The sequence below is a fragment of the Ostrea edulis genome, chromosome 4 (genome assembly GCF_947568905.1).
Source record: "Ostrea edulis chromosome 4, xbOstEdul1.1, whole genome shotgun sequence".
Taxonomy (NCBI): Eukaryota; Metazoa; Mollusca; class Bivalvia; order Ostreida; family Ostreidae; genus Ostrea; species Ostrea edulis.
The window spans coordinates 682549-707634 of NC_079167.1; the positions used below are offsets into that span (position 1 = coordinate 682549).

The window sequence follows — 25086 nt, forward strand, 5'->3', positions numbered from 1 at the left end:
CAAAAAACGAAACTGTAAAATCAAAATGATGCCTATATTAAATATTGTGGTATATAATTATGCCGTTATTTATTTATTTGCACATCGATAGATGTTGCTACAGAATAAAAGATCATTTTTAAAAAAATAAATAAATACCCACATAAAAAGGAAACCGATTTTTCAGATATTGAACTTTAATTCACCTCATCATTTCGGGGTTGGTATTTTTTTAAATGGATTATGTAAAAGAAAGGTAAAATGCTCGTAAAGATTACAGAAAAGCGTACAAAAATAGTGGCATTTTAGGCCTACAAACTTACTATCTCTGAGATTCAAGTATACAATGACAAGGCACGAATTGCTAGGTTTTCAGGAAGAGAACTTCTTTTTCGCAGATGTTTGCCGCTAGTTACAAACTTGCGGAGAACATCCCAGCTTCATGCTGCAAGTTTGCACTAAATTCACAAGTAGAAATCCCATCTCTTTGTTCAAAGAAAGTTTATGGGAATATATTCATGGAAAGTTTGCAGGAGTTATAAAAAGGTAAATTAGACAATCAAATGCAAATTGCCATTAAGCTGTCTGGGCTGTTCGTCATTTTTAATTGTGTGCAAGTGTTATAGTGGGCGTGTGTTATTTCAATATCATAAATAAATAGGCGTCGAATGCAGCTAAATTCAGAGTGGATCAGTTATATCAATGTACACACTGCATGTATGAAAGTAGCCCTATATCTGATCACTATACACTTCATTATGAAAGTAACCCTATATCTGATCACTATACACTTCATTATGAAAGTAACCCTATATCTGATCACTATACACTTCATTATGAAAGTAACCCTATATTTGATCACTATAAACTTCATTATGAAAGTAACCCTATATTTGATCACCATACACTTTATTGTGAAAGTAACCCTATATTTGATCACCATACACTTCATTATGAAAGTAACCCTATATTTGATCACTATACACTTCATTATGAAAGTAACCCTATATTTGATCACTATACACTTCATTATGAAAGTAACCCCATATTTGATCACCATACACTTCATTATGAAAGTAACCCTATATCTGATCACTATACACTTCATTATGAAAGTAACCCTATATTTGATCACTATACACTTCATTATGGATTGTTAATATTTAATGCCAGGAATATCTCTTTACGACAATATTATATGTTGTTATGGTTCTTCTGAGGATTGTTGCATTGTAGTGATTTTGGGGGGGGGGGGGGATTTTTGGTATTTCTGGTCGGGCTCGGAGTCCTCTGATCCTGCACGTGTTTTTCTCTCTCTGTTACCCGCGAACTCTAGGCAAGCGGACGGGGATTTTATTGCGCAGCACTATAGTCGTTATATTTGTTGACCCTTTGTAAGTTGTTCTGTGTATTTGTTAATATATCTGTTTATAAGTGTTTTTCCGGTGTTCTTTGTGTGTAGGAAATCACTTTATTGGCGTCGCCGGTAGGATATTTTGCCCACCTGCGCCGCGGATCATAGCGGGGGCCGCGTGGTCGCCATTTTGAAATGTTAGAATTTCTTAGTTAATTTTATTAGTTTACATAGTTAAATGTAATTATTGTGCCTTGTCTTGTATTATTCTGGTTTGTGGCTAGGCAGTGATTCTGATGGCCTGGTATTCTGGTCAAGTTAGTCCGAGATGGATAGGTGACGGGGGCATCCCGGGGGGTAAGGCAGTCGGACAGGGAAGCTTGGCGGGTACCCAAGTAGGGGATGCGGGGTCGCTGTGTGGCAGGGGTATTCCGGGGGGGGGGGGGGGCACTCAAGGATGGAATGCGGGACCACATCGGGGACTTGAAACGGACCAAAATTACCAGCTAGATAGAATGGGTTCTGTTGTAGTTTCAGGTCAGGGACATGGGACTGGGTCAGTTAATCTGTCACAGGCACTGGAAGGGCGGCTTCTAATGCTAGAGACCCAGTTGGCACAGTTGACTAACAATGTTAGTAACATGATCAGTCAGGCAATGTCTAGGAGAAACAGTAGGGGTGGCGACAGTTCCATAGTAGTGGCTCAGCAGTTAGCGGGGTGTCCTGGGAATGTAGGTAACTCTTCCCCAGGGCCTCTGCCCAGGGGTGATTTGGGGGTTTCATCTTTAAGTCCAGGTTGGGATACCTTGTCCGTAGGTCAAGTAGGGGGTACCCTGAACCAACTCTGCCAGTTATATTGGACGAGCAGGTTGGTTGTCACAACGTGGTGGGTGGGCCATGCCATAGAGTCCTCAGCAGTAATGGGTCGGTATCTTTGGAGAACACCTATTACATTAGCCGTACTAGTAGTGGTGGTAGTCATGACCAACCTCAGCCTCCCCATCATTTGCCCATCTATGCAAACGAGAGTTCCCCAGGGCCCCCATTTCACCAGTGCATCTCGCAGGGTCATTCAGGTGTTGGCGCATCACAGTTGAAGTTGCAGACGAGTGAGGTGCCGGTGAGGCCTATGGGCAATGCAGATAGGGGTATGCGTTTCGGTCTCTCGCCAGTCAGAAGTGGGATTAGACATAGCAGGTCAAGGTCGAGATCTCCACTCGTTAGGCATGTCAGTACAGAAGATTGTAAGGCTGCTAGTAGGGATGGTCCCAAGTTGTCTAGTCAGTGCGTGTTAGTTGGTCGGTCCCCAAGGACCGGGGCTCAAAATAGGTCGGGGCAGGTGCTCCGTAAACCCTTATTAGGTAGCTCCATTACAGCAAGGTCAGTAGTCGACAGTGCATGTCATGAGGTCAGAATGCCAGTGAAACGGAGTAGTTGTGTGTCTGTGGTTGGCAGTAGTGTTTTGTTGTCAACGGGTGTGGTTGTTCAGAGGGCCCGGAGTGAAGTAGGGGTCAGGGACACGTGGTCGGCGCAGACGGGGGTGCTGCCAGGCGCAGATGAGAAGTTATGTGGTTGGCCGGAGGACACTGAGGCAGGTGTTAGTCACCAGGGTGGTGGGCTGGAGAACACCGGGGATAGTGTTGGTTGCCATAGTGATATGACTTCTCGGGGTAGCTCTGGGTGTTCTCTGGGTTTTGATGTTGACATGGCTGTTGATGTGTTCTGCGATGTGGATGATGATCCTTCCACAGTAGAGTCGGGGTGTCTGGTTGAGGCACGGTCTGGTGTGATCGGTATATCATCTCTCTCAGCTTATGATCAGCTGAGTTTGAGTGGTTGGACCAGTAGTGCTGGACGGCGGGAAATTGATGTGGCACGGGCTCTGGTCTTGCATTCTGTTGATGGCCAGTACTCGGATGCAGAGGACGAGTCTGGGGGCGAGGATGCAGTTGAGTGTCATGTTAGTGAGTCTGGATTATTCCAGGTTGGAATCGATGCATGAGCGGAGGTTTGTGATGAGGGCTGTGTTGGTATTCCATGCAATAGTGAAAGCATGCAGGCCTCAGTTGTAGTGTTAGAGACTGTTGCTGAGCGGCACAGTCTAATCATTACCAATGCCCCAGCTATGATTGAAGCAGTGGCCTATCAGTTCCCAGGGGAGTCTGTCCCCAAGGCACCTGATAAATGTACCATTGTGTGTTGGTCTGCTGGAGGGTGTGTTGTGTCTGCCTCTCGTGGAGATGACTCCGCGGATGCGGGGTTTGTGGCTCTGTCCGGTTCAATCTGGTGGGATAGTAGTGTTCCTTCTCTGACTGAGAGGCTTCCTCCTGATAAACGTCTAAGCAATGAATGGGATGGGTTTGTTGCTTGTGGCTTCGCGAGTTTCCATTGTTCGTGGGGTGATGGCTATGCATACCAGGTTCAACTGACAGTGAACCAGGGACAACCCAGGTTTGGTCATCGCAAGGGGGTACGAAAGAAAGGTAATGAGTTATGTGAGGGGTGTGAACTACTCCATACACAGAGTACCCCGAAATGCGGGGAAGGGTAGATTAGGCTGTAGTAACCCAGCCGTTCTTGGGCAGGGGTATTTCCTTGTGGTGTTTCCGGATCTGCTGACCTGGAATATGTGATGTCCTCTGGTGTGATGTGCCGTGTCCGATGTTCAAGATGATGCCTGTCCTGTGACATTTTTATGTGGAAAGTTTGTGACTGTGATGTGACTTTCCTGTTACTAGATTTTCTGTGATGCGTTGTGTGACCGTGACTTTCTGTGTTGTGAACATTGTAGACTGCTAAATTGCTATGATTTTATAGAGTAAAGTTTATCATACTGTAAATCATAGGTGTAATTCATTCATTTATTTGTAGATTGTATGTATCTAATGTAAGCTACAGTGTTGCAGGTTTAATTTATCGGAATTGGGACATTCCTCCTCAAAACAAGGGGAAGTGTAGTGATTTTGGGGGGTGGATTTTTGGTATTTCTGGTCGGGCTCGGAGTCCTCTGATCCTGCACGTGTTTTTCTCTCTCTGTTACCCGCGAACTCTAGGCAAGCGGACGGGGATTTTATTGCGCAGCACTATAGTCGTTATATTTGTTGACCCTTTGTAAGTTGTTCTGTGTATTTGTTAATATATCTGTTTATAAGTGTTTTTCCGGTGTTCGTTGTGTGTAGGAAATCACTTTAGCATCATGTGTTAACGTGTCACAGATTTTAGAACGTTCCTATATTTTCCTTTCACTTTGACTGGGTTTATATAAGTCTTCCAATCAACGACACCTATTGGCAAATTTATAAAGGATACAGAACGGTGTTCCTTAGAACGATAACTCTGGGTAGAGGATGAAAATGTCCCTCTCATGCATTTGCGCTTCTGTCAAAATAGCGACGCAGTATCATATATTTCTTTATTCTTGTGCTGCAATAGCAAGCAAATGTTTCGTGACACGATATGAAACCATAGCGTAGGATATAAAAACTGCACGGGGTGGTTTGGAAGTTTATAAACAATCATCGGATGTAGCTAAAACGCGGAATGGAACGTAAAATACTGTATGCATAGTTGATATTATGGGGTGATCAGCATTTTATAAAATCAAAAGGCTTATTGCATTATGAACAAGGGCAGCAGAAATTTCAGTGAAAACGGGAAGTCATCTTCATGTTCCACCGTTTCATATACTTCATAAGTTATACATTGATACTTACTGTACATGGTGTATGCATGTACGTGTTTGAAAATCATTATATAAATATTGCATGTAGTTGAGGGTAACATTGAAAATGTTCACCCCGAGAAAACCATTGTCAACCGAGGCGTAGCCGAGGTTGACAATGGTTTCTCGAGGGGTGAAAATTTCAGTGTTACCCTCAACAACATGCAATATTTGTTTTATTATACTGAATGCTATGTAAACAGGAAAGCAGAAAAACTTACGTCTGTTGACATTTGATCAATCACTGTCATGCGATATTTCGTATATCGATGAGGGTATTCCCGTTTATTACAAACGCTCAAATGACGTCGTCTAACAATTTACGGCGAACCGTACGCGCATAACTTTGACACATGTGATAATTTTTTTTATAATATCACCCGTTGTCAAGTACTGTTACCCGTTGCTAGATATTATCACCCTGGGGCGCGTGCTTTCTGTTCTCAGAGGGTAACAATATGTTTTTTTCAAATGCTTCTCGGCCAATCAGATTCGAGTATTTTACATGAAAGTATAATAAAATAACTTGCTATTTTTGCAAGCGCTTGTGGATACCGCCCCTTTTACCGGATTTGCCATTTTCTGACACCCTCTCCTCGACCGATTGTGACAGTATGTTGTTTCACAGATATAAAAAAAAAATGATAATGAAAAATAAAATTCTGAAAAAGAAATAACCTTTCAAATCTTATTACTTCTTCCCTATATGGTAGTCACCTTTAGAAATGATTTTATAAGCCTATCCGATTAAAAAGAGGTTTTCATCCTCTCAAAACAACATTAAAGATAAAAGTACAATTGCAACCTCTTTTTCTGTTCTTCAGTTGTTGTTTTTGCTCTCTCTCTCTCTCTCTCTCTCTCTCTCTCTCTCTCTCTCTCTCTCTCTCTCTCTCTCTTCTGGTGAAAATGTGATCGCCATTTGATAATTTATTCTTTCCATTCTCTGTCTATAAGTATTGCTGTCATAGTGCCGCAATTACAATATTCTTGTAAAACACTTTCTACCTTTTATACAAACATTTACCTAAGCTTAATCAATGGTGCAGAATATTTTAAGAAATGCTTTACCACTTGTAAAGAAATTCCTGAAATTTTGATTTTGATGAAATTAAATGTATTTGCCGGATTAAAAAAATTATCTTAGCTCGATATATTTTTTGAATCCCCATTAATCTTTTTGTATAAAAAAATCATTGGTTGCCTTTTTAAAGATTTAATTAACGGTTTACAATAGTCTTGCAATCCAACGTTGACATAGGTATTAGCGAGCAGCTACATAAATAATGAGGTTTTCACGCCACCCACCCTCCTAAAAAGAAAAGAACAAATGTAAAGGAAAAAATCGATCCGATCCATTAACGGACTACTGATATTTGTTAATACCAGTAATTGAGTGCTGTGAGTAATTTGGAAATTTCGTTCAAATGAATACCGACTGGTCACTGCGTCATATATCGTTATATTTCTTCCAAAAATTAAAATGTTAGATATTAAATCGGGAAAATTTTCTTTAAAAATATATAATGATGTAGATCTACATGCACATACACAACATATTTCAAGTTTGTCCTTTAAAAAAAATCATATGACGTCGCTGCATTTGTCATTTCTATTCATCCATTTTGACTAAATTAATATCGGCTTTATCTGATTGCGGAATATGAAGACAGAAAAGATCAACATCTTTTCGCCCCTTGATGGTAGTGTCCTTTTGAAACGTGTCGGCTGTCCTTTGAAACGAGGCAAATTCAAGGTTTAACTACCCAGACCTCCATTCTTTACTGAAGATAGATTGAAGCATGATGTGAAGAATAACTGTGATTAAGTATTATCTTATATACGTGCTAGTCTGCTAGATATTCCTCATTAAAACGTAGAAATACTGATTAGTGTATTTTGTTTTTACCGTATTTGTTTAGTTGTCATTAACTTTTTTTAAAATTAAGTGATATTTGATATTCACAATGCGTTTTGCTTGAAAAGTTTCGAATTATATAGAATACGTTAATGACTGTATGCCCTCTATATTTATTAATGTTGTGGCACATGGAATTTTAATACATTGTGTAAAATAATCGAATAATATATCGACTGTTGGAAGAAGAATGGGATCTTGAATACCAAGGTTGGGCTGGGTAGGCTGGTGTTACTAGAAGAATTGTTAATTTCTCTTTTTGCACTTTCGTGAGGCACTGAGAGTTAAGCAGAAGGGAGGGGACTAATGTCCCCTTATCCACACCCAGGGGTGTAAGAGAGCATTGTGTGCCTCGGCTTCTGGGTCTGGAAACCAGCTGTAGAATCTGTCTAGTTTTGTATTCAACCTGTTTGCAAAAAAGGTCTACATTGCAAACTAAGGTTTCGTTCATCAATGTCTGAGATATGAATGGATATAACCCCCAACTGCTCGAGTCTTGGTGGTATCGATTCCCAATCTGCCACGACATTTTCCTTCCCAGGAATGTATTCTGCCCTCATTGAAATACCAGTCTCAGAGATCTAAAGCTAATTTGTTGCAAAAATTGGAAACAGTGCCCCCCCCCCCCCCCCCCCCCCCCATTTTATTTATGTACGTCATAGCTGTTTTGTCTGAATTAGAACTAATTGATTTGATTCCTGTTTCAGATATGATTTCACTACATGAGTTATTGCTAAAAGCTCTAATATGTTTATGTGGTATTGTTTCTCGATCCCTGACCAAGACCCCCTCCCCCCCTATTTTCACATTTTGAAAGACTTGCACCCCATCCCTGTTTGCTTGCGTCTGTTTGAATAACTAATGGTCTCTGATCTACTGCAATTTTTCTTCCATTTGATTCTTTCAGGTGTTTGATCCACCATTGTAAATCCTATTTTGAGGCTTGAGATAGGATGACTTGAGCATCGTAATTCTGACCTTGTATCAACATTTGATTTTTTGCAATCTGTAAATGACGATAATGAAATGGGGTTTGTTGAATCGCTTGATTGATTAAATATTGTTTAACGTCCCTCTCGAGAATATTTCACTCATATGGAGACGTCACCACTGCCGGTGAAGGGCTGCAAAATTTAGGCCTATTCTCGGCGCTTATGGCCTTTGAGCAGGGAGGGATCTTTATCGTGCCACACCTGCTGTGACACGGGACCTCGGTTTTTGCGGTCTCATCCGAAGGACCGCCCCATTTAGTCGCCTCTTACGACAAGCAAGGGATACGGAGGACCTATTCTAACCCGAATCCCCACGGGACTTCAGATAATGAGATATACTTTTCAGTGAGATTTTATGAGGCGTATGGGAATAAATTTGAGAACATTGGAATGCTATGGGGCAAATATGTGATAATTCATCAAATGATTTAGAATTGTTTTCGAATTATTTGAGAATATTCTTGAGATTGTCGAGAAATACAATTAGATTTGATTGATATGATATGATGAGACATATTTCTAACATTTCATCAGAGGAATGAAAATTCTTTTGGGATAATTTGATAACAGTCATGAGATTATTGAGACATACACGTATGATATTGCTTTGTAAACTTTGTCCTTAAGGCTGATACTATCATTTCACTAAATGGTTTTAATGTTCTTCTGAGTGGTATCGTGTGGTAACATTGTGTTGAGGAAAAACTATTATTATTTTTAAATGTCATTTAATAAAAAGGTGTATTTTTCACATATCAAAACAAGTTTGTAATTTATTCCAGCAAACGTTTTATGCATAATAAGTGTATCACTACAAAATGCGGTCATTTCATTAATTTAAGGTGGATCGATCCTCATATGACTTATCAATATTAATGGTTAAAAGTGGAAAAACTGTATTAAAGGAACTGGTTCACGATTTTTGATAAAAATATTTTTCATTTTTGATGTTAAACATTTAAAATATAACTCATTCAATGTTGACAGCCAAAATGTTGACCTTCTGAATGCAACAATAAAAGCGATATTTTAGCCTTAGATCTGTGTTATGTAAACCAAGACTCGAGTCATTTTATGTATACAAACAAACAAGTGAAATATTGATTTTGTAATATAAAGCATCTTAATTTTGCACAGTCAAAAACTTTTACTATTAGATAACACGTTTTACCCCAAAATTGCTTGAAATGTGAAAGATATAATAAATTTAGATCAAAATACATTTCTTTTGAAAAATTTCGGAAACAATAACATACCACAATCTCTGTTTACAAAACAAATAATAAACTCTCTAAAATGAGCTTCTGTGATAATGTATAACCTTAATTTTTATGTGAAATCTTTTAAATACATTAGACAGTAGATTTTGATCATCAAAAGTGAAAAAGAAAATTTTGAGGAAAATCGTGAATCAGTCCCTTTAATTTACACTCAATTTAATCAATAACCAAAGAAAATGTGTATGTTGCAACCTTTTTAAAGATGTCAGACATACAAAAACAGAAGTATATATCAACATGAAAAATCACACATTTTCGTTAAAGCTGTATGACCCGATGTTCATGTATTATTTTTGCACATAATTACTTTAAAGCAGATTAATTACTTTATAAAGTTATTAACTTTCCCTTAATTACATGCTTGAAAACATCTGCATGTAAAAGAAAACAGTGCGAATATTATTTAGAAAGTAAATATAGTGGCTACATATATAAATCATCCCATAATAGACGTCTATAAATAGACCCACACGCGTCAGGAGAATCCCAACATAATGTATTAACTCATACGCAACTGTCTAGTTTTAAGGTTGAAAGAGCGTAAAACAACGAATTACTAAGAGGTATTTGATATTTTTATTTCTATCAAACTTATGGTACGGTACTGTTATAACAAAATACACAGCTTTACACAGATAAGACCACCGATGATCTGAAAGTTTGAACTGGTCACGTGGCTGTCACTCGAACTGGCAGAGTGACGCGGTTATTTGTAAACATAGATTTAAAATCAAATTATTTAGGTTAAAACAGGTGAAATAATTTATGATATGTCGTACAGTCTCACAACTACATAATTGCGATGATTTAATAGCGTTTTTACGAGATGGAAAAAAATATTGTAATTCGGACCATACAGCTTTAAACAGAATAATGAAAATTAATAGAAAACTTGCTGAAATGACAAATTTCAAATGTTAACAGTTTAAGAAAACTGCTAATTCATAGATATATGAAAAATTAATTGTGGATATTAGGGAAGTCATTGTGTCATAGACATGCAGTAGAGGAAATTCCAGCATAGGAGTTATTGCCCTTGACAACATTTTAAAAATTATAAATAATTGATTATCTATGGAAAATAAAAACTTTTTCAGTATCAAAAGTTTACCAGTTTTTTTTATTTTATTCAGTAAATGAAATTCCTCTGAAAGATGTATTTCTATCATGCGCAAAATTTGATTAAATAAAGATTTTGCAAAAACCTATGACATCACATGGGGATCGATCAACCTTAACAGTCCCATTATATTATAATATCATTCTTACAATAAGGATCGAACTAGATCGAACAACGACATGAATTGCTATAAAATATTTTCATTCTTCCGTTTCATGAAAAATATTTCATAAAAAAATCCCCATCTTAAATATTAGTACAGCATGCATTTATAATTGCTTAGAAAGGTGTTCCAAACTTCCAATATTTTATTCTTTCCTTAACAATGGCAGCAAATTATTGAATATTTTGTTTTGATATGTTAATAGTACTATCATAACTTGTATATCCATACATACAGCATCATTACAAGCCAAGCTTAGCGCTTCTAAGTACTTTCAGTACTTTGATTTTAACATCCATATTCATCTTTTCTCTAATCCTCCGCGGTGGCCGAGAGGTTAGAGCGTTCGCCCCGCATGCAGTAGGCCGGGGTTCGAATCCCGGCCGCTACAGACCCAAGTCGTTAAATCGGGTAGTGATAGTTCCGTCGCCAAACGCTCGGCATCAGGTGTGAATATCACGGGTCCTCGGAGATGACCTTAAAAACGGATGTCTCGTATCACAGTAAGCGTGGCACGCTAAAGAACCTCAATGATGCCGTAAGCGCCGAGCATAGGTCTATATTTGAAGCCCTTCACCGGTCTTGGTGATGTCTCCATATGAGTGAAAAATTCTCGAGCGAGACGTTAAGCAAGATGCAATCAATCATCTTTTCTCTCACATACCGTGTATCATGGTGGTTTTGATGACGGCACTGACACTTGCAAGAGCAAACGTAAACAACAATGTGCCGGTGAAAATACATTTTTTGCATGACGTCCAGCTATTTTGTTGATTAAACTCAGATTAAAAGGTTTGTTCACATTCTGACCCCAAGTGTGTCTCGCATCAAATGTTTTTTTAGTTTCATTTATGTCAGAAATAAAATAAGTGTGCATGTATGCAAGATCTTTCATTTCAATACTTTACCTTCAAATTTTATTCTTGTTTAAGAATCATTTGGCTGTGCTGTTATTTGTACATGTATTTCCAATTCGAAGTTCCATCAGCAATATCTCCTAACCTTTACAATATATTTCGTTGTCGAATATCATATATGAGGAATTGATTAATTAAATAAACATCTGATATGAAAACTATAATTAACTACCTGTAAATGAGTCATTATCAAAATCTGTAGACTTTTAACTTTCTGAAAAACGACTGTTTCTGAAAACTTATTTTTAAATTGAATGAAATAAAACAAAACTCTGATGAAGCTTATAAGTTTGGAATATGATAATATAAAAAAGACACCCCTCATCATAATATGTTCTGTTACAAATCTTAAAATGCCATTAAAAATTAAAATCATAATGGAAACTTTTGCGAACTACGTTGACATGATGGTGGAAAGGTATACCATAACACTTTTCACAACATTTTATGAACATTACAAAATGTAACAATTGCTAAGCAGCAAGGTCATTTGTACATTATTAAAATGATTAACTTATTCATCATTGTAAAAACATGTGAAAAAACCTCTTTTTACTGGGTACTAACAACTTGGAAATATTTCAAAAGACTTTGGTGCACACAATGGTATAAAAGCAGTGTTAGTGATTATGTTACATGTAATAGGAGAGACTGGTTTATAACAGGAAGAACAGTCATCGTAACAGGACAGACAAATCAGTGACTTTTCCTACATCTATCAATGAATTTTCTTGTATATATCTATTACAGATGTACAAAGTAAATGGTACAATTAATGTGAAAAATCAAATACAATAAATTTAATTAAAAATTTTCTTTAATAAGGAAATTTACCAGAAGGAAAGAAAACTGTAACAAAAGAGATACCTTTGGTACTAAGAAAAGCACGATGTATATGCATAACGGATACTTTCAATTGAAACGAGCACTTTCAGAGAAAGCGACGGACACGTTCGTTGAATTTCCAGAACAAAAAGTCCTCGACGAATGAGGACACTTGCCGAAAAAGGAAGCGGTGGGTTGTTTTTTCTAACTTGAATTGCACGGAATACCAGGGGTATTATATGTACCACATTAAGGAGACATTGTATATCGCCATGCATTTCTTATTTTCGCCTATTGCACATTACTATTTGACCTAACATCTTGTCACGTAGATAAGGACCGCATAAGATGAAGATATTTAGCTTAAATTGATGATATATTTTCTTGGCAATGCAAGAAATTTCAAACCTGTGAAGTGATTCCAACAAAAACGAACCCTTTCCTTTTTTAGGCAATGACCCCTTTCTATAACACAGACTATGTGGCACCGGACCTCTTCAGACTTTTTTGCTATACATGTTATTTCTTATTTAACTTTGTAGCACACACACAGGATATTAGGAATTGCAATTGGTGTTTTAGCAAAACTGAAGAAATTGGTGTTTTAGCAAAACTGAAGAAATAAAAAACAATCAAATTGAATACAAAATAATCAATCATCATCTAGGTCTTTCGTTCATTAAAAACTATTTCGTCTTCTACTCATCATGATGAGTACAAGACTAGATCAGCCGTGGGTATCCGACGCTGTGTGACTGCCAAGCATACAGTTTCCTAAGGGAGTCCCTGCGTACTGTGGCAGATTTCCAGGCTATATCTACCGATCATCGTCCCACGCCCCACGGTGACTCAACATATTCCATAAAAGTTTTCTTCTGTTTAAATTGCTTTATCTGGACGGCACACCAGAATTTTCTGGCCAACAAAGTTGTCTGTGTGATTCGTCCATAACGCATGGGCCTACAAAAAAACAGTCAGGACATTTGGATCTTCCGACAGTTCCTTCAATAACTGGTCCAGTCGAAGAATTCGTTCTTCCTCTGGACCCAAATTCCAACCATTATACACAAGAAAGAGCCCTTATAGCGGCTAATTTCTCTCCCGACAAGTTAACAGTTACATGTCCTTCTGTCACCATGTTTCGAGGGAAAATTACTGAATGTAATTAATTTTTCTTCATAACCATTGATTGTAATATAATTACTCGACGTTTCCAATGAGAATCGGTACTTTCTGTTTAGCATAAAATTGATGTCCATGTAAATCATATTCTAACAATCCCTAATTATCAACCGAACATGGACCTATTCCTAAGCATAACGTACTAAATATAATTGATTTGATGTAATTGTATGTCAAATCTTCTATTATTACCGTATAACGGGTTTTTTTTTCCGCGGGTTGATAAATTGGGCTTTGAAATGACCCCACCCTAATTTTGCATTTTTGTGATTATCTCCCCTTTAAAGAAGGCATGGTCCTTCATTTGAACAAACCTGAATTCCCTTTACTCAAGAATGATTTGTACAAAGTGTTTGATTGAAATTGGCCTGTTGGTTCTGGAGAAAATTATTAAAATGTGTCAGTGTACATCTATATCGCTATTATCTCCCCTTGGAGAAGGGTGTTTCCATTCATTTGAACAGACTAAAATCACATTCACCCAAGGAGGCTCTTTGCCAAGTTTGGTTGACATTGGCCCAGTGGTTCAGAAGAAGGCAAAAATTTGAAAAGTTTACAAAGAGATGGACAGGCAGACAGACGACGGACAATGGGTGATCCAAAAAGCTCGTTTGAGCTTTTAGCTCAGGTGAGCTAAAAATTCCAATCGTACATTTGGTAAGGATTTCAATAGGCGTGCATTTAATCATTCAAAACAATATATTTAATCTAAGATATAGAAACAATTTTAATGTCCATCCTTCCTGTTACAAACTTCTGTCCTTCCTGTTGCACATTCAGCAATGCTTTAAATCTTGAATGATTTTCAAACCAGAAAATCCACAACTGCCTTTTGATGGAGATTCTAATGAGCCTGCATTCAGTAATTGAAAACAATGCTGATTATTTTATCCTCGTATCAAAATACTTACTCTAAGATAGAAGAAACTTTAGTTATATGAAAGGTGAAGATAACGAACAGTGAATACAGACTTGGGGTAACAAGAACCCTTGTATATACCAGAGGTGGGATCAGGTGCCTAGGAGGAGTAAGTATCCTTCCTGTTACAAAATATTGTCCCTCCTGTTACAAAACAGGAGAGAAATTAAAAATTTATAGGGTACCAATTTTGATGCATCAGATGCGCTTTTCGACAAATAATGTCTCTTCAGTGATGCTCAAGCCGAAATATTGGAAATCCGAAATAACAAAACTTTTAAGAACTAAAACGAAAAACAGACTGTCAAAGACAGGAGCCAAATTCGTCCAAGGATCAGAGCTATGCATAATAGAGATAATCCTTAATTTCGAAATAAAGTAACAATAATCCTTAATTTCGAAATAAAGTAACAGGAGAGACAATTCGCATGTGAAACTTTTAATTTCCCTAAATAAAACTCCATACTAAATTATGATGCTAAAAGTTTGAAATAAACTTAATAAGCTTATTTGCAGTGCAAATTGACTGGTTTTTTGCGAACATACTTTGCATTATTTTCAATGTGACAGGAAAGACTCGTACATTTTCTACTCCTAAAATGTACTCTCTATTTGGTACTTTTTCTCCTTTGTTTACATTTTACATTTGGAACCACATTTTGTATGTAGCATGGTTCAGTGAAAACAACACTTGGGCCAGGCAAAGTTTTGAAATATCATTTGGATCATGCATCATATTTCTATTCCTCGTATTTCTCTTTGTGTAACAGGGAAGACGTAAATCTGAGTGACAGCACTTTGCAGATAATTTTAGAACAAGGCCTTTAAAATCATTAACAGTTACATAATTTCAGAAATTCACACAAAGAATATATAAAGATATATGAAAATGATAATATGCTGCATAAAATGCACTATGACACTCGGATTAGCCCATTCCATGACTGGAGACATCAAAATACCAGTGTATTTGCAAGTTCTAAGGGTGGTTATCAGCCTATGTTATTGGCTGGGATATATACGTGTCTGTATATGGCAGTGCGTCGGTATCTATTATATTGTAGTCGCCCTGCAGTTGCTCTTCTTTTATCATTCTTGCAATTCATTCATTGAATTATTTAGTACTCTGGAGATAATGAAAATGGAGGACGATTAGGATCGAGAAAAAAACCATCAAAGTCTATCAGGGTAAAAGCACTTCTTAATTGTTTGACTCGGTTATTTTTATGTAAAATTGCATTTCATTAATTTTATTGATGATTTATTATCCAATGGGAATAAAAAATACAGATGGGAAATTAATTTCCATGAAATTGCACAGTTTTCAGTCAAATTGATTCGAAGACTCGTGGTTTCATGTTTATAATTATTTGAGGCTGAATATATGTTTTTTAATTCACTTGGTAAGTTTATAACGCAAACAAGTGTATCACAAGCAAATAAGTTTTATCCGATTGACAAAATAGTAAATTATCCAAATAGCTCTTACTTATACCTACTACCCCTTCTGAGACAAAGGCCGCCTACAACATTCCTCCTGGCCTTTTTATCCTGTACTGTTAGAGTTTCCACAGCATTCCCAAATTTCTGGTGTCAGACCGCCAGCTGTCTTTAGGCCTTTCCCTCTTCCGGCTTCTTGGGGGTTCCAAGATAGGACTTGTCTAGCGATGTTGCTCTGTGGTTTGGTGTGCCCTATCCTGTCTTTTCCTGATTTATTCCTCTATTGGGACGTGCTTTGAATTCTGTCACAGCTCTTTGTTGTTATTGTTTCGGGTTATTTTTTCTTAGACTGATGTTTATAAATGTCTGGATCCGGTTTGTTGTTATTGTGTCGGGTCATTTTTTCTTAGACTGATGTTTATAAATGTCTGGATCCGGTTTGTTGTTACAGTTGTCCTCCATGGTTTTGATCCACAGAGTAGCACAATCTTTACATTACTGTTAAAGAGTTTAACTGTAGTATCTGTTGTCATTTCCTTTGATTTCCAAGTGTTTATCGGTTGTAAAAATGCTGCTCTAACCAATTTTGGCTTTAACGTCTGCATCTGTGCTCCCATTTTTATCAACAATACTTCCTAGGTAGATAAAATATTTTCAACTTCAACTATGATTTAAGGAATTAATTTATTATTTTTTCGTTGGATGGAGGTATACCACGGGAAAAAAGACGGAAAACTGCATCATTGCATATTATTTTACTATTTAAATTTTTAATTATTTGCATGTCCTTATAATTCCGTTGATGATTTATGCTTATTGGGTATTCAATGCATTCATTAACTTAACCTTCTATTTTGTTTATCATTATATAATAGGCCACCATACCCTGATCTCAGCGGGTAAAATATCACATTACGTATGAGCGTCTTCGCATCGGCTGCCATATAACTAACCCATTCATTTGTCATCTTCAATTTACATGATTTGTAGCTTCCAATATTATTCGTAAGTTTCCTTCCGGTTGGTGAGTAAAAAAATTACTTATATGTATAATTAAGGTTTTATCGTGCATGTTTACAAATATGTAAACAACTTCGTGTGTTTATAAGTATGGAAACCACTAAGCATTATAGTTTTAATGTTGAATTTTATATGTTTATTAATATAGAAACAACTACATGTGTTATAATTATATAAACAACTAAGCATATAATTTGGGTTTTCTATCGTGTATAACTATATGTTTATCATGCAGTATGTAAACATTTACATTTATAAGTATCATAACATATTAATATTATAAATACAAACTTGGGTTTTTATCGTATTAGTTTATGTTATCATGTAGTTAAAGTATAGATGCAGCTATACATGAAATTCAGGTATGTTATAAGTATATGCAAATATACATAACATTCAGGTATGTTATGTGTATTATGTAATCATTTAATTTTACATGTTACATGCTTTTTCATTGGTTGAAAAATTATTGGAATATCGTATCCAACGAAAAATAAAAATAAATGGCCGGAACTACTTTCTATTGGAATGTTGGGGATTCCTCTGGATGCTTCGTATCTATATATAGATTAGGGAATCCTGAAAAGAAAAACTTAACAATTATATCGGTCTATATAAATTTATTAAACAAAAACAAACAAATATCAAATATAAATAACAATTAATTATGCAAAATGAAATAAACATGGCTATTTGAGATCACCCCCAAATATAACAACACACGTCTGCTTCTGCAATTCCGGGCCGAGAGTTAAATGTATTCAACCGGGGATGACAATAGTCCAGTTTGCACCTTGCGATAACTTCCTTCATGTCACGAACCCAAATACCAGACACACCGCACACTGCCTCAGAGATAGATCTACTGCAATATCGTAGCCCTTAACGATTATGGTTTCGAACTCTGGCATAATATGTTAATGAGTGGGCATCGAAACGAGGCTTCCGTACGACGTTACAACAGCTGTGACGCCTTAGAAATTCACTGATAAAACTCGAAAAACCCTCTGTAACACTCACTTGTCCACCTGGAAGCCGTGACAACTCTCAAGAGAACCCTACCTGGCATCCCACATCATGGCTATGCACGTGTCCCACGCTTTCCGTTAATACTGACATCGAACTTTACACTTAATTCCAGTTCCACTCAACAAAATTCCAGCAATTTTCTCTCAACAGGACTTATCTCTAACTCATTCTTTCAAAACTGCATTCTTCAGTCCAGAAGAACCCGTTTATTCAACAGTAAACAACAGTTCGTGGAAGTCGCCATTAGGCCTAACGGATTTCGGTGGGTTTCTTTTTTAAGTTGTGTATTCACAAATTACTACGCCCATCTCGAAATGACATAGAATGTAGTCCAAGATTAACTCGTTAATTCAACTCAAATCATATAATGTTTTATCATATAAATTCCATGTTTTAAAATATTAAATTAAGTTCTCCGTCTTTTTTTTTTTTTTTTCGTGGAATACCTCCATCCAACGAAAAAATAATAAATTCATTCCTTAAAACATCTCCTTTTATGACAACCATTTAGATGTAATATCGCAGTTTGTATGTATGCAGGCCTGCTGCATACTATTATATTTAATATATGTAAGCTTGTCGTATGTATGCGATTTGTGATTTGGCATCTATTCTATATATTTATTATTTAATTAAATCGAAGTATTATATAATTAAGTATATCACTTATTATGGTTGATATTTTATCTCTCATACCATTTTAGCATAAGTACTAACTCACCACTTACAATTGAACATTTTTAACTTCTTCTTAATAACTACCTGTCCAATTCTTTTCAAATTTAGTATGGTACATCTTTGGAACAAGGGGAAGATAAATTGTAAATTTCAGGATTCCTGCACCCCTGGGGCCTTAAGGGCGGGGCAAAAACTTATCAAAATTGATCAATTTTCAAAAATCTTCTTCTGAAGAACTGCACATGTGTAAGAAAATCTAAATGAATGATGATCGAGAGTAGGAAGGCCTCTACCAAAATTGTAAATTTCATGATCCCCGGGATAGGGGTTCTGACCCCAGGGCGGGGCCAAACTTGGTATATAGTGTTTATGTGTAAAACACTTAAATAACATCTTTAGTGTGGTTGGTACTATATTGACACTAAATGGATATTTAAAAAGAGCAAGTAGTCCTTTACCAAAATTGTAAATTTTATGATCCCAGGGGTAGGGGTATTAGTATCAGGGTGGGGCCAAAATGGTCAGTTATTAAATGTGTGAACAATAGACATTTTTAACTTCTTGCATTTGGAACAAGGGGGACATAGATTGTAAATTTCATGATACTCGGGGTAGGTGTTCTGACCTCAGGGCGGGGCCAAACTTGGTATATATAGTGCTAAATGGATAGAGTAGGTACCGGTAGTCTTTTACCAAAATTGTAAATTTTATTTTCTCCAGAGTAAGGGTTCTAATCCCAGGGTGGGACCAAACTTAGTATATAGTATGTATGTGTAAGTTTGCTGATACTGTATAAAATCTAAATGCACACTTAGAGATAGCAGAAAAGGATGTACAAAAATGGTGAATTTCATAACCCAGGGTTATGACTTTAGGATGATATTTTAATGTTAATACACTTATTATTTAAAGCCTTTCATCAGTGTATGCACTTTTGAGGGCAATGAAGTTTTAAGAACACATCTTGTTTATACTGTTGTTGAACATTAGAATTTAGCTTAGATATTCAGAACAGGAATTTTTTTCTAGATTCCATAGCCCATGGAAGTAATGATATTTTTTTCACTAGTATTCAGGTGACCGATAAGGCATGTGGGCCTCTTGTTAAATGATACATAGAAATATAAATATAAACAATAGAATGTCTTTCTTTGTTGTTTATGTACCTTCATTACCCGAGGAAACAACAAAGAAATCATTTTATTGTTTAAATGAACGAGGGAAACAAGCAATGATTGGCAAGTGATTTGATTACATATAAGTTCATACTTTCATGACAATACGTTTCATAAAAGATGTCAAAACATGCGCTTTCTTCAAAGAAATCATTTTAAAATCCACATAATGATTTACACGCACTTAAAACTCGCGAGATGTATATCAGTTCAGTTTGTGTGATGCTTAGCATTATCATTTTTTTCCTTACATGATCCCAATCCCAGCATCGTAAGTTAAAAAAAAAACAATTTAAAGATATGGAGTGAACAACAAATAAAACATTTCTTAATTCCAAATTTGTTTTGATTATTTCTTTCTTTCTTTTTTCTTCAGTATTATCTATTGGTGTTACGGTTGATTATTAAACCACAAACATAATTACCGTGTATTTTGAACTGTTCTGTTCCCGTCAAACCAAAGAATGATAACTCTGAAGTGAAATATTACCATCTGTTTGTATCATCAAGTCCATTACACATATCTAGTTTTCCAAACTTATTAAATTTGAAAATGGTTTGTATTTCAAGATTTACGAATATTTATATTTTTTGAATAATAGAAGAAATGAATCACACCAGCCTGGTATTCTACCTATGAACACAAGACGTTAAACTTGCTCAAGTCTCTATGTTTAATAATCAGTGCTCTCTTTAATACTTTTTAATAATGCCAAACCTGTTTGGTAGAGAGCAGATATTTAGATTTCTGAAACACAGTAATGTTTGGACGAAAAGATAAAGTAATAAAAACAACATAGAGATTTGAGCAAGTCTAACAAGACTGGTGTATTTTCCGCCTTCCATAACTTGTAAACAAAACGAGAGCATTGAATCAGAGAATTTATGAAGTTTACTTAACCTTTTATGACCTCTGAAAGTATGTGGAGTGAATCAGGAAGACACCCTGTCTACTAACGATGGAAGGTGCACGTCTATTGTACATCAGCATTATCGTCGCATTCTCTAAAGAAGCAGAAGTGCGTGCAAGTGAAGGTTTGTAGAAATTTACATACCTGTTGTTTACAATTTTCAACGTTATAAAATATGTATGAATGAACATTCGTATCATGATAATGTGGTTAATTTCACAAAATTAGAAGATGTTTATTTCTATTATTTCTATTGTTTTGAGCAATATCAGAAGAACCAAAAATCTAAATTGAAGACAAGTTAGTTCGGAGTATTTCTGTCCTTGAAAATATATTTGACTTTACACTTGAGCAAACATGAAATTTCTGTTATGCGTACATTTACTTCCAAAGGAGAATGTAGGACAAGGTCATGGCCTCCATTTTGAATCAGCGTGGACAAAAATGTAGATCGTTACTTAGAAACCCAGATCTTATCTATCTAAAATTCAGTATCAGTTTAAGGGGAAAAAAAGATCGTGTTTTCGTGTATGTTGCAGGATGACCGAGGAAGTTATTAAAGAATGAATTTATTATTTTTTGTTGGGTGGAGGTATACCACGGAAAAAAGACGGAAAACTGCATCATTGCACGTAGCGCATGATGCAAAGTTTTCCGTCTTCTTTTTTTTCGTGTTATATCTCCATCCAACGAAAATATAATAAATTTATTCCTTATCATTTACAGTATATATTTTAACGATTTATTCTTAGACTACATTCTATGTCATTTCGACATAGGGGTAGCAATTTGTGAATTCATAAATGGGAAAACGTCAACAAAACCCGTTATTGGCAGCTTCCACGAACTGTTGAACAAACGGGTTTCTTGTGAACTGAAAAGTGTAATTTTAAAAGGATGAGTTGGAGACAATTCCTGTTGAGAGAAAATTGCTGAAATTTTGTTGAGTGGAACTTGAATAAAGTCCAAAATTCAATGTCGGTACTAATGGCAAACGTGGGACATGTGCATGGTCATGATGTGGGATGCGATAAGAGACCAGGTAGGGTTCCTTTGAGGGTTGTCACGGCTTCCAGATGGACAAGTGAGTGTTACAGGTCCCCCCCTCCCCCGAGTTTTACCAGCGAATTGCTAATGCGTCACTACTGCTGTAACGTCGTACGGAAGCCTCGTTTCGGTGCCCACTCATAGACATAGTATGCCGGAATTCGAAATCCTCGTCGTTAACGCTATAATATGTTTATGAGTGGGCACCGAAACGAGGCTTCCGTACGACATTACAACAGCACTGATTGAGGTAGCGCATTGATGAGAAAGTTTTCCGCCCAATTTTTCGTTTGATACATGCATCAAACAAAGAATTATTAGTTTCATTTCTTATCATTTAATGACGTTTTTAAAATAGAAAAACAAATAGTTTCTCTCATCAAAAATCTTGAATTAATGTTTTTTGAAAGGGCTCGTAGGAATACATATATGTAACAATGAAAACATCAACAAAACGGCATGGCTGTGCGTTCAGGTCAGGTACAGTTACTGTGCAGATTTAAATGGATTATACGTCAAATTAAAGGTGCAATAGTTAAAAGCTGAAATAGATATAAAGGAAGAGAACAAGTGGTGACAGGATTTTACACTGCATTGTGTTGGAGACGTTACAATGGACACTGGTTGTGTCCTAGGAACGTTGGAATTAATAAGAGTATTTATTCAACCATTTGGGCCCACAGATGAGCATTATGATGCACATTGAGAAAGTCCAAAATCACATTAGCATAATGCAATTCGGAATGCAACTCGGCTCCATTTCAATATCAAGTATAAAGCTCAACACCTCTTCATCTAAAACGTACTCGTTGACTGAGCCCCATACACCGCAGTTCAATTTCATTAAGGTAGTTCACTACACTAAAGCTTATACTCTGTATGACACCACGTCACAAGATGGCGATTTAAATGTTTTGTGAAATTATTTGTATCGATCGGTTTGTTTGTCTATCATCGTAGTTCAGTGGTTAATGCATAGGGCTGGTGAACCGTAGATCTCGAGTTCAAATCCTCCAGAGTCTTTTGTTCATAGGTAATGAACTATTTTTTTGAAAATCATGTTTTTGTCCAGATTTGTATATTTTTTGCCTTTTTGGCATATATACTTATTGTATATCATCATTTCAGTTTCTCCATCGCCAGCTTTCCATATTTATGTAGCAATATTTCATTATCACCTGCATATGGTGTTTATATCTCTCAACTGATTCGATACGCAAGAGCTTGTTCTGCGTATAGTCAGTTTTTAAATCGAGGTAAGCTACTGACAAACACGTTGATGGTACAGGGGTTTCAACAGTCTCGATTGAAGTCAGTATTTCGCTAATTCTATGGTCGTTATAACGATCTATTTCGTCAATGCAACCTATCATTGGATCATATGCTGTCTGACGTGTTTCATACCGATTGTTTAGCCGTTCTTGGCACACTGATTTGGACTACGGATAACCTGATCAGGATATAGGGCTCACAGCGGGTGTGACCGGTAGACAGGGCATGCTTACTCCTCCTAGGCACCTGATCCCACCTCTGGTGTGTCCAGGGGTCCGTGTTTGCCCAACTATCTATTTTGTATTGCTTATAGGAGTTATGAGATTGATCACTGTTAGCTATCTTCAGCTTTCATCTTTTATGATTAAATCAATTAGAAACTATTTCTGGGTAGTGAGCCACCTTAAAATCTCCCAGATCAAAAGTCGCTGCTTGCTCCGTCATGTAATCGAACTCGTGAAGCAGACGATACATGTACAGACCGGGAACTCATGTACTCTGTCTACTTCTACCAGTTAGTGGTCCACGTCATCAAGTTGACTTATTCTACCACGTCATCACTAAGCCTATGTAGATTTATGTTGTTTCTTTAAATTAATTTGTATTTTATTCATATCTTTGGTTGTCTTTATTTTTGATAGCAATGAAAAATAAAACCCAAACAAATGCATTTCGTTTATAATGCTTGTGTGGAAATTCCCGTTCTATAAATAGTTCTAAAATTAGAATGGGGAAAACGCATTCCAGAGACAAATAGCCCCACGTGTTTAGTCCAGATGAACTCCGAATGGATTTTTTTTTTTTTTTGACGGAGAAATCAAACGAATTTTTTATCCAATCTTCATCGCTTTAAAAGTTATTAAAAGTATCTTTTTTCGGGTTTTTCTTGCAAAATATTATGAAGTAATTTTTTTTTTAGATAAAGCGATAGATATTATCTGTATAAGAACAACGTACAATAATATTATGTAGGGACACCCCTGCCTTGGGGTCAAAATCCCCCCCCCCCAAAAAAAAAAAACGCGACAAAAAATTAGGGGAACTATTTTTTAAACCTGTTTCATGTGTACATGAGTATCACTTGTGCTTAGAATAGCTCAGTCAGCTGCACCGCTGGCAGTAAATGCTGTGCTTATTTTTTCCATGGTTCGAATCCGCCTCATGCCACACTTTCCTTTAATAATATAGTTTAGATGCATATCCATTCTTTATATAAAAGGCATTTGTTACAAGATATCAAATGGAACTATCCTAGCCGTGGTCGATTTTATTCCAAGGACAATTATCATTCATTCTGCGTTAATCGACGAAAGCTTATGTGCGGTGAAAAATAAAAGCATACTCTACAAGAATATTTCACATTCTACCTCAGTGTTGACACTTGCAATTCTTATAGGAATATAAACCAAAACTTTCTTACCATTTTTCTCGTCACTTTGTAATATACAGTACACGTACTTTTTCGGATTTCCATTTTTATAATTCAAATACATGTATCCGCATCAGTGACATGTTTTATTGTTGCCAGAAATAAATGTCTTGTAAAATAAATATGTTTATCAATTAGGGAGATAGCCCGGAAGTAGTTAAGACCGGATATATACCATTACAAAAATGTGAAATATCATTACACGTAGGGCTCAAACTGCGTAATCAATGCATGCATCATGCTAGTACATCGTTGTAAGAGGCCTCTTAAACGTTTACGTCTATGTCCACAGACTAAAGGCATTGGAAAACAACCAATTACATTTACTTCGCCTTAGGTAACAATCTAGAACGATTATGGGTGATCTTTTTATAAAGACTAAAACCAGATCCGGACTTTTAGATTTTTCTTTTGTTACCCTGAATTGATCCTTTGAAGCATATACTTAGCTTCAGATAAAATATCGCACACACCTGCCCACCTCTAAAACTTGCACATTTTGTACAGCTGTATTGATCAATTGCGTGTACGTAAGCAGACGTGTGTTCCATGTTTTTCAAAGCAAACTGTGTGAAAAGATATACAGTTTACTACACTTATATTGAACTATCTGTTAAATTGAAAAAAAAATTCTCCAGTTACATTATTCATATAGTTCAATATCGTTTATATTGAATTTTGGATATAATGAAAAGTGAAGATAACGAACAGTGAACAA

General features: G+C 36.4%; 1 protein-coding gene across 1 annotated transcript in view; it reads left to right on the forward strand.

The window, feature by feature from the left end:
• Positions 1–20513: 20513 nt before the first annotated feature.
• The window catches only part of LOC125669440 (acid sphingomyelinase-like phosphodiesterase 3b), a 38128-nt gene continuing 33555 nt past the window's right edge, over positions 20514–25086 (forward strand). Inside the window, exon 1 of the mRNA XM_048903936.2 lies at positions 20514–20744. Coding sequence (XP_048759893.2) covers positions 20669–20744 — 76 coding nt within the window. The 5' untranslated portion in view covers positions 20514–20668. The remainder of the gene's footprint in view (positions 20745–25086) is intronic.